Consider the following 15,566-nt stretch of genomic DNA (forward strand, 5'->3'; position numbering starts at 1 on the left):
AGAAAAATAGAATATTAAATTTCAATATAACTGGCCTTGGCCTTTTAATTTTTTTTTCAGCAATCTAAAACTGCTTTCATCCACCAATTTTCAGATTCAGGTAAAATCTGGTTTTACTAAGGAGTGGTATAATTCATCTCCAACAAGTTCTTACATTGCTTTTTGAGAAAAGAAAAGGTGACAGGTTCAAAATCAAAGTATCCACTGTACATTTTTACTAAAATCATGTTATATGCACTCATATGATTATTCATATTTCACATGAATGATGATCCAGCTGTGTGCAGGTTTTTCTCTACTCTGAAATCACATCATTTTGAAAATGTAACTGCAGTTTAAAACTGGCATTTAAAATTATTCAAATGTGTTGTGTACTATTCCATAATCATAGAAATAATAACAGGGTTAGTCAATGAGTATAAATTGGCATTAACCTCCACAAGAGGTTAATCAGGACCCTATTCGGATGTAATTCTAAAGAATACATAACAAATTAAAGTCTTTTTAAAGTACTATAAATACGTAATAAATTCTGTTTAAGCCCAAATCATAGTTTCTGCCAGAGTTACATGTAAAACAAAAATTAGGCAGGTGTTGGTTTGGTTGTTTTGTTGGGGTTTTTTCTGTTTTTTAAGAAAGAAATATGTTAAAGGAGAGGTAGTCAAGCTGAAGATATTCAGCAGTAATATGTGGTATGATATCGTACTGCTGCCATTGTGATGTTTCGGTCACTCTTTAGTTTAAAGTAGTAAGAGATGCTAACCCTTTGTCAGAATTGGTTATTAAAATTAAAAAGAAAAGGATTTGGAATGGAGTTCCTTCTTCCTTGCTGGCTCACAACACTGTTGTATGAAGTATCCGAGATTATTCTAGCTTGAATAATGATGCACAATTATATGTGATTGTCAGGTTTACTTTATGTTCCTGCTACTTTATGCAAAACATTTTCACCTCTTCCATCATGAATTTTCCTGCTTATTTGCATTGTGGTTGTTTGTTCCCTAATATAAGGGTTATTGTGTAAGCTGGTTTGTATTACAGTACTTCGGCATTCATCTCTGCTGAAGTTGAATCTGACTTTGAAACTCTGAATTAAATCTTGGCCCCATAGTATGGTTTCCCTTATCTTCAGAGATAATTTCACACAAGGTTTAAAACACAGGATTCTTTCCATAATTTAAACTGTGTGTATTGAGGGAGTAGAATCTAAGGAACAACTTTGGGTTGCTTCCTTCAGCCTCCCGCCTGACCCACTGAATTATTCATAAACCCAATTTAAGAGTCTATATTCTGTGCAGGAACAAGAAATCAGTGCTGAAAGATCTTCTGCTTCTTCTGGGATGGGAATGCTTCAGTTCTGATATGGTTTTCATGCCCTGTGTGAGAAATCAGCAACCGAAGCCTAACATCCACAGTATATATTATTAAGTCACTTTTAATAATTTAAAGTGTTTGTTAAATGTATATGAAATTTTAAAGTCTCCTGGGAAGAATTTCTGTATTTTTGCTTTCTCCAAATGTCTGAATTGAAAGACAAGTTAAAGAAAACAAAGATGAGAAAAATCTCAACAGTTAATGAGTGTCTGAAAGTTTACATTCCTACTCTGACCTGTGACCAGAATCATGCAAGTGCACACAACACATACATAAAGCAAGGGACATTCTTCCCCAAATAAACTGAAATCTTGCTGTCCAGAAATACTTTTATTGTTGTCACAATTTTACTTCTCTGCATTATTTTGAACGTCATGCAGTGCGTGGTCAAAAGGTATAGACTGGTCTTATATGTAGGTAAAGAATAAATAAAGAATCAACTACTACCAGTGGTCTGCACGTTACAGTGGAGTTTCTTCCTACTGGTAACCACATTGAGCTAAACTAGATGATATTTCTCTACAGACTGTGCACTGCCTTTTAGAGAAAGACCCTCCAGTCTGGGAAGCAGGTTGCTTTTAAGTGCAGCATTGGACCAAGACTGATACGTCCTGTTTCTCATAAATCTTTACTTCTCAGTGAGGCTAATTAGCCCAGGCATGGTGCTGTACTTAGGCAGAGGTAGCTGTGGAAGCTCAGCATGGTGCTGCAGTGCACATTGTAGGCTGACCGGCAGTGTAGAGGTGAGAGGTTAGATGAGTTAAGATGGCAATACATATTTTAAACCTGATATACTATCTCCTTGCCAAATTTTAATTCTCAGTAAAGGCTTTATGTCTGGTTTAGGTATTTTCAAGATCTATAAATAAAAGAGTAGTTTGTGTCTTGTAGGAAGTTAGTAGGATAATTCTACAAAACTGTATTTTTTGTTTTTCATGCAAAGCATGAAGATTTTTGCATCCATGAAATCATTAAGTAATAAGTCACTGTGAAAGTGTAGTTCTTGCACTCTTTTTTTTTTACTAATGAGGTGTTGCCAAAGGCAATATCCCCTCCTTTTCTAGCAATATTGATTTACAATCAGCTTACATATTCATAGTAGTTTTATTGTACAGCAGCTGCTAATAGAAACACAAATACTGTATGACTGCAATACCGTAAAGCTGAATCATTAATTTAATCATTAAAAATTTGCAGGGTTTATCTATTAATAAGTACAATGACTAAGTGCTTCTTTATAAATTAAGATTTTATACATGTACTGAAGTACATGAAGTTCTTTCAGTTTTGGAAGCTACAGGAACAGACCAGTCGCTGCATTTGACCTCAACAACAGCAGCAGGAAACCTTTCATTTACTGATGAACAGTTATAGCTTTTGAACACCTTTGGTGGATCACACAGTAACATAGGATTTATGGTTACTCAGCAATAATGCAAAATCATCTTGTAAGGCACATGTCATGGATTGGTTTCACTTCTGAATTATAAATGGACATGCTTTGCCAATATACTGGGTTATAATGCTGCACTTCTGCCCGAGTGGTAACCAACAGAAAGTGTCCTTCAGCTTCAGTGATGGATACCACTGTGTTTGAAACCTAGATTCTAGAGCTCCAAGGTGTGTGCACAAAGATTAACCAACAACTGTTTGCATGGTTGAGACCTGTTTTGATCAGTGTAGTTGAGGCCTGTTTTGATCAGTGAAAGCAATTTGTACAAACATTTCAGTTCCAGAAAATAAATATATATTGAAGTGTAAGAGCATCAAATTTAAAATAACCAGAGAATCTATATAGCTATGAACTGCTACATTTTCCTTTATTACAATGTCTATTTCAATTCTTAGAAGCTACTAATGAGCCTTTCAGCTTCTTCTATTCTGGGAAAGACCATTTAGAATTCAAAGAGCCCACCTAAAGAATACATAAGTAAAGGCATGCGATTTATCCTTACTAATCAAAATGCCAAAAATAGCAATACATACTTTTGTAACACTGATATTTTAATAACTTACATTTTCCCCATGTCTACAGTTTATATTTTGGTTCTTTGACACATTATAGATCATGGAAGTGTTTTTAGTGTCCACAGCAGCATTTGAAGAATGTAACTACATTTCATTTAATCTGGAGGGTAAAATTTCCATAAAACAAGAATAGCTTCTTTGAAGAATTTGCATCAGGTTTAAAAATGTTTTTTATTGTTTACATAATTTGTGTTGAAAAAATAAAAGTTTGTCATTTTATACTTTAAATCAGCACAGTAATAGTCATCTTGGAAATTAAAATAGATGTCTCGCAGCATGTATTAAAGTGTTACGGATGTTATAGAACAAAATAGATGCATAGCAGACAATGATAAATTCAGGATTTCAGAGTTTCTCATAGGAACCTTTGACATATTTTGGTCCACCAGCTGAAGCAGAAAAGGTATTTCATATTATTACATCAGTTGCTACATTGTATGAAATACTGCCTTTTTCAGAGATATTTAGCAGAACACAAAAACAAAATAAAGAGCGTACCAAAGAGATATTTTACAAATGCATTTATTTCCTCTTAAAATGCTGAAAGGCATATATTAATATCAGAGGAAGTTACTGGGTACCAAAACAAATAAGAGAGTTCAAAAATAACGAAACTTCCCTTTTACCTATTGTCATTGATAAGCCACAGAAGCTATTCTGATTCTCTTTTTTTTTTTTTTTCCCCTAATGGAATCAAAGCCTCTTTTTTACAATACTTAGAAAACTTAATCACTGATATCAAATCCTTTGATTTGAAATAAATTAGCAATAAATTTATTTATACACAAATAATTTATTTCTGGTAATAATTCTGATCTATGTAAGCATTAGAATAAGGAAACAGAAAAACTGGTCCTGGAAAGAATTTCAAGAGGTGTATTCTGTGGTAAACACCTTCTCTGACTTTTCTTTTACAGTGCAAGACATATGCCTGTGTTTTGGAAAGCCATCTTATGGGACTTACCATTGACTTTAGCATGGGCTTTGTCTGTTTTGATGCTGCCACAAAGGTAAAGTTCTAAGTCTTTTTTCCATCACATGATTATTCCTTGTTATTTTTTTTATATTGTGGGATAAGTAGTACTTCCTTAAATTGCACTTGGTTTTATTATTGTAAGAGATCGTCTCTTGTCAAATCTCTTTGTTTTAGTTTAAACATGGGGGTGATTTTAAAATTATGCGAGAAGTTGTATTCTGTTATGTGCTTCTTATTGGAAAGTCAATACCACTGTCAATTGGAAACAAGCATCAAGTCTTTATTATTTCATTTCACTTGAAAGCCCAGACTGATTAATTTTTAGGTTTCTTTCACTCATGCATCCTTTGTTTTGAGAGAAAATAATCCCAGTTTCAAGCTGGTCTGTGAGCTTTGACAAGAATCTTCCTTTCTCTTCTCCTGTTTCATGGGTGGGAGTGTGTGTTATTACAGCAGTTTTCAGTTTATGTTTTACATATTTCTGTTCAGGTGTCTGTAAAAAGAGAAATCAGCCATGGTGTCTATGACTTATGCTTTTATCATCAGTCTTAAAAAAACTCAGTACAACTGATGAAATAGTTTGCGGTATCAAGTGAGTAATAGAGCATCAATTTCCAGATTATATTAGTGCAAGTCCAAATCTCAGTAAAATCATTGGGAGCCTAGGTATGTTTGCATTTGCACTAACTGCTAATAAGTACCAAGATGTAAGCAAGCTTTATTGCTATTGCTTGACACTGCTGTTATGGGAGAGCATTGACTGAGCATTGGAATAGGTTTCCCAGAGAGGTTGGGGTGTCTTTTTCCCTGGAGATATTTGAGAACCATCTGACCACAATCCAGAGTAATGTGCTCTAGGTGACCCTGCTTGAGAAGGAGGAGGTTGGTCTAGACCACCCCTGTGGATCCTTCTAGCCTCAACCAGTCTGCAATTCTGTGATTCTGTGTTTCTGTGAAGGTGAAATATTTTTTTTCTAAGTTCCACTTCTCTTCAACCATCAATTGCTAAAAATGTCCTTTTCTTTACAGAATATGATCCTATCCTTTCCCCTAAGTCAACCTTTCCAACCACATTACTCCATTAATCAAAACCCTTTAATTTTTCCTTCTCCATTTTACTGCTTGTTTTCACAAGGTGTAGTAAATTTGAAATTCCAATAAGTCATTGTACCTTTCTATTTGTAGAAAAAAATATGAAACCAACATCTTGGTTAATAATATTGCTTATAAAACAGATTCTTCTGTGTGTCTACCACATTTTGATGAGTACCTAAATATGAAAACCATTACCTACTCTCCATCATTTTACAGAAAGTTAAAGGTTTTGATTCTCTTCGCCAAAAATTTATTCAGATATCTTCATTAAAATGGTGGCCGGTTTAGGTTATGTCTGTGCTAGTTGTGTTCTTCAACAATATTGCTATATGCACATGAACTGAATCATAAACTAGACATGTTTAGTTACATAAGCTAATAACATTATTTCTTCACTTAACAAAGGAGTGCATATGAAGCAGAAGTTTAAAATCTCTTTTCCAAGACAGATCTGAGAAAACAAAGAATAATGGAAAAAAGTTTGCAGGACAAGGAAAATATGAATAAAATTTAAATTAATTTACCTATATCCTATTAATATTTAGATATACATTTGTTCATTAAGAGTGTACAAAAGTCACACAAATTAACAAACTCCATGTAAAAACAAAGCTTCTATTTAAAATATCACATTGTTCATGAAAAAAATCCGCATCTAATTTTTTATAAGTTGTATGAATTTTTACAATCAATATTTGAAAATTCAATGCAAACTATTATATTTCCACTTCAATGATGGGTCATCCACAACTTCTTGGGGTAACCTGTTCCAGCAACTTACCACACTCATCATAAAAATACTCTTCCTTATGTCCAATTTAAACCTACCCTCTTTTAGTTTAAAAAACATTACCCTTTACCCTGTCAATGTAGGCCTTGGTAAAAAGTCTCTCTCCATTTCTTATAAGCCCTCTTTAAGTGTTGAAAGTATGCAGTGAAGTATTCCTGGAGTCTTGACTTCTCCAGGCTGAACAAGCCCAACCCTCTCAGCCTGTCTTCACAAGAGAAGAGCTCATCCCTGTGATCATCTTCATGGCCCTCCTGTGGACCTACTCCAGCAGGTCCATGTCTTTCTTGCACACATTCACATCTATTATTTTGACACTACACATACCAAATTCAACCCCTCTTTTTTTGGGTAAAGCTTAACTGAAAGCCATTTTTTATAGACTTCATAGTTCAATATCAGATAATTCATTCATTCCATCTCTCAGTTCTCACAGAATAACACCGCAGGTGCAAAATCTTCTAATGAATTCAAAGGTGGTCTTGGACAAGTACTTGGAGGACAGATCTAATGAATATAATTGGATACTTTTTATGATTATTTAATTATGGCATTCTCATGTTTCCCAGAACACAAAGCACAAGTAATAGTTTCTGAGGACACCTGAGAAGTTATGTCTTATATTTTGATGCAGTGGGATCTTCAGTAAATCTTCAAGCAGTTTCTATTTTATACATAACAATGTGCTCATGGTATTTTAAGTTTTCTTTCTTAATCACTACTGAACTGACTGAATTATTTTCAATGGTGAATATTCACCAGTAAAATGGAGTGAAGCCAAGTTCTGCAACTAATGATTTTACCAGCTGTTAAGCTATTCCAATATTTAAGCAATGAATCAATATTTAAATTGTTTTTCCCCTCTTACATTTCAAGTTAATAGATTTTTTTTTTTCCAGAGTGCATGACAAATTGCAGTCAAAATTTTACAAATGTTCTGAAACCAATGCTCATGAATGAGATTATATAGGGTAATGAAAGTTATGGTTTTCAGTCAAAAAAAAAGTGCAACCCTGTGTGGCTTGTTTTCTTGTTTACTGTCATTTAATCTTCATATAATAGATGACGATGTTAAGTCAAAATTAGTGGTTAAAATCTGTCATCTGCGCTAAATGTATTCAAAGTCAAACGATTTATAGTTCGATAAAAACATTGTTTCTGTGTCTGCACAGACCTATGATAAATATAAGTACACGAGGTAGTAGGGCTCTTCAGAACAAATCTGTATTGTGATGTGTTTATAACAGCACTGGCATAAATCATACCAGTTTCTGCTGCATGTCTGCTGCTATCTCTTTCTCAATTTTTGACTGATTGATAGCTTGTAGAGCTAGCAGGTTTTTTATCATTTAGAGCATTTGGTATGCTGCTTTATAATAAACTGTTGTGATTTCCTGAAAGGAGAATTAATAGTTTTTAAGATTGCCTAGTTAAATCAAAGTCTTACAACATTTCAGTAAATAATTTCTGAATTCAGTTAAACAGTCTGTAAACTACCAAATGTAATTACAGACACAAAAGAATTTCTCTCCCTTCACATTAAAAATAGAAACATATACTTGTGCTCTTATTCTTCTGTACCACTCTCTAAAGCCAAAGCGCCAGTGCAAGATGTTATCCCTTTTTTCAAATAATGAAATATAGTTTGAAAGAGAACTGCAACATAAAAGGCAATCAGACCTAAAGAATACACTGTGAACAATAAATAGTATTGCAAATATCTTTAATTTGGTTTTCATACCAAAAGTCTACGAAATAACACAAAACATAATATGTATCTTAATTTCTTTAGGAGCACACTCCATGTTTTCTAGGGATACTTACCTTATTGTCTGTCTCTTCATGCAGATAATAAACATACAGCATATTGAAATAAAACAGTATGTAAAAACCCCTTGATATCCAAAGTTCAGTAATAGAGAAGGCCAAAAGAAACCAAGTTCACTTCAAGGTCAAGATTTATTAATGTTACTCTTATGAACAAGTATTTATTCTATGCTTAGAAATCAAAATGCTGACCAAATAGCTACTGTAACTGTAATAGGGGCTGTTAAGCATAGTTCTTGCAGTCTTACATACTGTGGCTAGAAAGAAAAAAATGCTGGTTGGTCAACCTTCAGTACTAAACAAACTACAAACTTTTAATATTTGGCTTAACTTTAGTAACAGACAAGAACAGTTATTTTATTAGGGCTGACTTTATTGCTTTTTTTGCTTTCTCTCATTTTTGTTTTTTATTCTCTGTGACCTCCCCTGTCTTTCCCTTTACAGTTATAAAGCCACAGCAGTTGACAAAGGAAATTACCTTGGACCATAATTCTTTTCTGGTAAGACACTCTCCAGAGACTGGTAACACAGTAGAACTGAGCATGGACAAGATCTTAATCCTACTCAGTTTCCTGCTGCTGCTACCAGTATGGAGAAAGTGTCACTTTGCAAGAATGTAATCTTTCTCAATTAGGTATGAGACGAACAACCAAATTAAGGCATATACTAGGTGCCTAGTGACCCAGCTACTTTTGTTCTTGAAAACAATTCTTGTGAATGCTCCATCCCTGGTGGTGTTCAAGGCCAGGTTGGACAGAGCCTTGGGTGGCATTGCTTAGTGGGAGATGTCCCTGCCCATGGCAGGGGTGTTGGACCCAGATGATCTCAAGGTCCTTTCCAACCCTAACTATTCTATGATTCTATGATTCTAAAATAAGGACCTACAAGTACTCAATATAAAAAACTTCCTTAAAAGCTAAACAGAAGAATAATATAGTCAAAGTATCATAAAAACAAAACAAAACAAACAAAAAAAACAGCAGTGCTGGAAAAGTACAGCTACAGCTTTTTGAAGATGCAGTGGAAAAGACAACAAAGGGATTTGCTAAAACTGATATTTGAAAAGTGACTTCTGACATCCTTTTCTTAATAAAGATGGTTATTTACTCCACCATTTACAGTTAGTCTGAGATGTATCTGTCTAAACATTAAAAAGCACTGATTGTCTCTTTCTTTTTTTTTCCAAGCATCCTACTGAAGGCCAAACTTCTTTTGCTATTATGTAATAAAATGTGTATTATTCATGTCAATGGTTAGTGCAGAGAATACCTGCATTTGGTGATGTGCACTGGCAGTTGAAATGCTGTTGCAGTGTGTGGTGCAAAAACTATTTCACAAGTTCATTAAGTGTAAATGTCCTTTTTCATGAACAGAATTGGTCCAGAACACATAATCCAAAATAGAGGATGAAAGACTGTTTAATAATTAATTGAATGTAGATCATCTATGAAGCCGTAGGACACAAATTAATTCTGTTCTGGCTGAAGACTCATATGTTGAAAAAAATGCAGCTTTTTCATTCCTAGTGATAATGCAAAATTCCTTGTACATCTTTGCTAAATTTTGTAGCTATCACTGAGACATGGAGTAGTCAGACATTCATATTTCTATGCATATTCATTAGTTTATGGTAAGTAAAAATACAGACACCCCAATTTATTCTGTGTTTGTTTGGTAATCCAGTCTCTGTTAAGGGTAAATCAAGCCCCATGACTGAAAACAAAACAAAAACCCTAACCAATACTCCTGATCATACCCTACATTACGATAATTATGGTGCATTCCCACTTTTTTGATACCATTTTCTAGATAGGAAGTAATTTTGTTTGATGCCATCTCATCAAAATTGTATATAGTTTATTCCGGGATTCTGAAGTGATGGGAATGAGTAGCAAACTGACGTACAATATGAATGTGAAAATATTTTCTAAGGTCCCTTGCAGAATGTGTTCTAGATTTACCACTACTGCTAAGAATAGGAGCAACATAGTTTTCTTCATTTGTGTGACTATAGGGAACATTAGCAAGTTATTACAGGTGCTGAAGTCAATAGCTTTTCTTCCATGTGCCATTTATGTATTGCATTTATGTCCCATCTATAAAATAAAAATATGCAGGCAGAGAGAATCCATGGGTAATTATAGCAAAATAATACTAGCAGAAGACAATAGGCAGTAATTTGGTTACAAAGACTAGAACAAATGAGTCCTGGATGATTAGTTATAAACAAAATATTTCTCATTAAGAAGTATTGGTGGAATATCTTGGTCCCAAATATGTCAAAGGAAAAAAATCCATTTAATTGCAGTGAAGACAGAATTTCAATTCTTTATGATTTCTGATTAAGAGAAGTCTTAAATCTAATTTATCAGGTTGTCTGCACTGTTTGTTTGCATTTCATTCTGGTATTCTTTGAAATTAATGTTACTAAATGATATAAAATGTAAAAAGCAGTTTAAGCAATCTACAAATAATAATTGGGAAGAAGATTTGTATCTTATTGGTTGTTTTAATATTATGCATGATACATACAGTATTTGCTCAGTGAGATTGTATTCTTACAGTGCATTTCTTAAAAGATTAATTAACTATGTCAGATTTTCCATGATCACACTGGATGTATCCAAATGGTGAAGCTGTTGATATTTCCAGCCTATGCTATTTTACCTTGGTCCCCAATTTCTAAATAGGTCTTCATTAAGTTATTCACAAGTTTTGTCTTTACTTGTGGATTGAGAGTTCCCTTTTAAAGGCAATAAGTAATGCCTACTGAGTTTTTGTCTTGGTCTTCCATCAAGGCATCATAAAGTTGTGTGCCTCAACTTGAGAAGTGTCTCAGGATTCTCATGAGTGGTTGATGCCAGCATCAGCCACAGAGTTTTTGCATTTGGTTGCAATTTTTGCTTTAAAAGGAATTACCACCTGGTCCCTGGTCCATCTGTCAATTCTACTTTAGGGTCAACAAAAATTTAGTGCTTCCTAAAAATGCATATATATAGTCCTGTAAAATATTCTCAGTGGTGCAGGTTATGCACAGTTATTGATGATTAATAACGAAAGCAATTGAAGAGAACGGGCTGCTTTTATTTTGTGTGGAAGATAACTTCCTTCTGCAAGTAATAGAGGAGCCGACAAGGAGAGGTGCCATGCTTGACCTTGTGCTCACCAACAGGGAAGGGCTTGTTGAGAATGTGGTACTCCAGGGCAGCCTTGGATGCAGCGATCACGAGATGGTTGAATTTGAGATCCCCAGGACAGTGAGAAGAGCGTGCAGCAAGCTCACTGCCCTGGACTTCAAAAGAGCAGACTTTGGCCTCTTCAGGAGCCTGCTTAGTAAGGTTCCATGGGATATAGCCCTGGAGGGCAGGGGGGCCCAAGACTGTTGGTTGATATTCAAGGATCACCTGCTACAAGCTCAGGAGTGCTGCATCCCAACTAGAAGGAAGTGCAGCAGGAGGGCCAGGAGACCTCCTTGGATGGATAAGGAGATGCTGAGGAAAATTCAGAGGAAAAAAGAGGCTTATAAAAAATGGAAGCAAGGACAGGCAGCCTGGGCAGAGTATAGGGATGTTGTCCGGAAAGCTAGGGACCAGGTTAGGAAGGCTATGGCCCAGTTAGAATTAAACCTAGCCAGGGATGTTAAGGATAATAGTAAGGGATTCTACAGGTACGTAGCAAACAAAAAACAGACTAGGGATAAAATAGGCCCCCTGAGGAAGCTTTCGGGAGAACTGGCTACCCTGGATTTGGAGAAGGCTGAGGTTCTGAATGACTTCTTCGCCTCGGTCTTCACTGCCAAAGGCTCTGACCATACCACCCAATTCTTAGAAGATAGATGCAGGGACTGTGAGAATGAAGACCCTGGGCCCACTGTAGGAGAGGATCTGGTTCGAGACCATCTTAAAAATCTGAACGCACACAAATCCGTGGGACCTGATGGAATCCATCTGCGGGTCCTGAAGGAGCTGGCGAATGAAGTTGCTAAGCCACACTGGCCATCATATTTGAAAAATCATGGCAGTCAGGTGAAGTTCCCGACAACTGGAAAAAGGGAAATGTAACCCCCATTTTCAAGAAGGGGAAAATGGAAGACCCGGGGAATTACAGACCAGTCAGTCTCACCTCTGTGCATGGTAAAATCTTGGAGCACATTCTCCTGGACAGCATGCTAAGGCACATGAAGAACAACACGGTGCTCGGTGACAGCCAGCATGGCTTCACTAAGGGGAAATCCTGCCGGACCAATTTGGTGGCCTTCTATAATGGGACTACAGAACTGATGGATAAGGGTAAAGCAGTTGATGTCGTCTACCTGGACTTGTGCAAAGCGTTTGACACTGTCCCACATGACATCCTTCTCTCTAAATTGGAGAGATATCAATTTGATGGATGGACCACTCGGTGGATAAAGAACTGGCTGGACGGCCGCACACAAAGAGTTGTGGTCAATGGCTCGATGTCCGGCTGGAGACCAGTAACGAGTGGTGTCCCTCAGGGATCGGTGTTGGGACCGGTCTTGTTTAACATCTTCGTCGCTGGCATAGACAGTGAGATTGAGTGCGCCCTCAGCAAGTTTGCCAGTGACACCAAGCTGTGTGGTTCGGTTGATACGCTGGAGGGAAGGGATGCCATCCAGAGGGACCTTGACACGCTTGTGAGGTGGGCTGATGCCAACCTTATGAAGTTCAACCACGACAAGTGCAAGGTCCTACACCTGGGTCAGAGCAATCCCAGGCACGGCTACAGGTTGGGCAGAGAAGAGATTCAGAGCAGCCCTGCAGAGAAGGACTTGGGGGTGCTGGTCGATGAGAAAATGCACATGAGCCGGCTTCAGTGTGCGCTCTCAGCCCAGAAAGCCAACCGTATCCTGGGCTGCATCAAAAGGAGTGTGACCAGCAGGTCAAAGGAGGTGATCCTGCCCCTCTACTCTGCCCTTGTGAGACCTCACTTGGAGTATTGTGTGCAGTTCTGGTGTCCTCAACATAAAAAGGACGTGGAACTGCTGGAACAAGTCCAGAGGAGGGCCACGAGGATGATCAGGGCACTGGAGCACCTCCAGTATGAAGACAGGCTGAGGAAGTTGGGGCTGTTCAGCCTGGAGAAGAGAAGGCTGCATGGAGACCTCATAGCAGCCTTCCAGTACCTGAAGGGGGCCTATAGGGATGCTGGGGAGGGACTCTTCGTCAGGGACTGTAGTGACAGGACAAGGGGTAACGGGTTAAAACTTAAACAGGGGAAGTTTAAATTGGATATAAGGAGGAAATTCTTTCCTGTTAGGGTGGTGAGACACTGGAATGGGTTGCCCAGGGAGGTTGTGAGTGCTCCATCCCTGGCAGTGTTCAAGGCCAGGTTGGATGAAGCCTTGTGTGGGATGGTTTAGTGTGAGGTGTCCCTGCCCATGGCAGGGGTGTTGGAACTAGATGATCTTGAGGTCCTTTCCAACCCTAACTATTCCATGATTCTATGATTCTATTAACTAAAAGAAGCACCATGTTAATGGATTACAGAGTGTTGACCTGCACCTTCAAGCCAGTAAGAACATCTGCTTATATTTTATAATTCATAAAAACCGATTTAGGAATAACTTATATGGCACACACATTTAGGTTGTTTTGGCAATTTGTGAGAAAGCCAACATGTTTTTACAAATGTACATATTGTTTAGAAGTCAATCTTTACATATATATATATATTTGTACAAAATTTTATCAGCCTATATTAACTCTCTGAGGCAAGCATTAAACAAATGGTTCTTAGGAACTGTGATGTTCAAAAACATAAGAAATTCATTCACTTGGCTTTGACAGTGGTACAGATCAGTATCCCCAAGGGTGCCTATTCCCAATGAAGAAGAATTAGCCTTTAAAATTAGAATTCAGAACAGTCACCACAGCAAGCACTGCAATACTCTGTCATGCATTTACTTACGTGCTGTAGCTACACGTATCTGTGAAACTGGGTACTTTGGTGGGTAGGTCTTGCTTCTCTTTTCTACTTGAGGTATTCTTTGAATAAAATAGTTATTGAAAAAGAGTGTCTGGGTTTTGTTCATTGCTGATGCATTTTGCGGTAGCGAATATTAAAAGAAAAAAAAAACCCTGAACACACAAAACAATGAAACGAAGTGTTGCAAATTAGTGGTTTAGGGTCACTCAAAGAATCACCATCAGAGGCATTAGCAAAAGTGGTTTTCATATGAATTTGTGAAAGGTGACTTGACAAAGTTAAATGTCAAGGTTCATTCCATTACTTATTACATGGATGAAACATACAAAAGAAAACTGAGTTAGGATTGAGCTAGAAGATTTACACAGAGACCCGCACATTAAGTCACAAGATTCAGAGTAGAACCCCTTGCTTTCTAAACTCCCAATGGTGCTAAGGGTGCAGCTAGGCCTGATCCTAGTCTCAGATTTGGCCAGTAGTTTATGTCTACAGCAACTAACTACATGGTCTTCATTAGTATTGATTTAGCATGCTATCAGCAACTTGGTGAGGATCTGTTGCAAATAAGGGGTCTTTCCCTTGGGAAAGAAAGGATTTCTCAGTCTCAGATAAGGAATCTCAAAGCTTGAGAGGCATCCCAGCTCAGGGGGAGATCACCACCATGCAGCCATGCTGCCTAGCAGGGCGAGCTCAAAGAAGGCTCACTTATGTTGTCGTACTCGTGGGATAAAGTGGTTGGCTCATGTCACATTGCATGTAATGGGAAAGGTACGCATAAGGCTCTCTGTAACCACAACTTTGCTTCTTGATAGATGAGTCTTGAAAAAAACCCCCCTCTATCCCTGTGTTAATTGCATGATTGGTGTGCCAAACTCATATGTATTAATGCTCACTGTCACTCTGCTCTTTTATGGGTTTCCTGGAGGAGTTCTTCTTTCCTGGACTGACTATGGCTTAGGCATTTATCTCCTTTGGAGCCTGTACCAAAATGCTGCTGGTTTGGTTAAGGGGCTTTAGTGTATTCACTGCAGTAACCCAAGGATCCTCAAGGTAGTGTATTTTAAGAGAATGATCTGACTGGTAATATCTTTATAATCTTGTACATCTTCTGCAGTTCTGGCTACATAGGGGAGCACTTCAGCTTCTTTGGTTGGAGACAAGGAATTAAACGTATCTTACTGGGCATATAACTAACTAATTCACCCAGTTTTAGCTATCTGCGGTTGGACATCTAGATTAACCTTGTTGCTAGACTTTTCATGCTGTGTGGTACATCAAGGTGTAGACACATCCAGTGTATCAGAGTGAACCAGCATTCATCCCAGTTCAAACAAGGATGAAGGAATTATTAAGAAATTGTCTAGAACTAAAGAAGCAGCCAGAAAGAAGTAACCAGGAATACTTTGTATTCCTGACTTAAGAACTTATAACTCACAAAATTTCCCCACTTTTATTTTTGCAAAAAGAACCCTCCTCCATGCGTATATCTGTGGGGAAAAAATGTGCAACTTGTTGAAGATCACTCAAGAGAAA

At 37.2% G+C, this 15,566-nt stretch overlaps 1 protein-coding gene across 8 annotated transcripts in view; it reads left to right on the top strand.

Moving 5' to 3' along the window:
* SNTG1 (syntrophin gamma 1) overlaps window positions 1–15,566 on the top strand; it is a 331,430-nt gene that overhangs the window by 293,430 nt on the left and 22,434 nt on the right. For 7 of the 8 annotated variants that reach the window (XR_010610185.1, XM_065668239.1, XM_065668243.1 and 4 more), the window contains one exon: window positions 4,320–4,412. Coding sequence is in view for 7 of the 8 variants with exons in the window: in XM_065668239.1 (XP_065524311.1) it covers window positions 4,320–4,412 (93 nt within the window). In the remaining variant the exon portion in view is untranslated. Of the gene's footprint in view, window positions 1–4,319; window positions 4,413–8,531; window positions 8,597–15,566 lie in introns of those variants that run through there. The other variant, XM_065668245.1, reaches the window with a different exon arrangement.

The sequence above is a fragment of the Lathamus discolor genome, chromosome 2 (assembly GCF_037157495.1).
Source record: "Lathamus discolor isolate bLatDis1 chromosome 2, bLatDis1.hap1, whole genome shotgun sequence".
Lineage (NCBI taxonomy): Eukaryota > Metazoa > Chordata > Aves > Psittaciformes > Psittacidae > Lathamus > Lathamus discolor.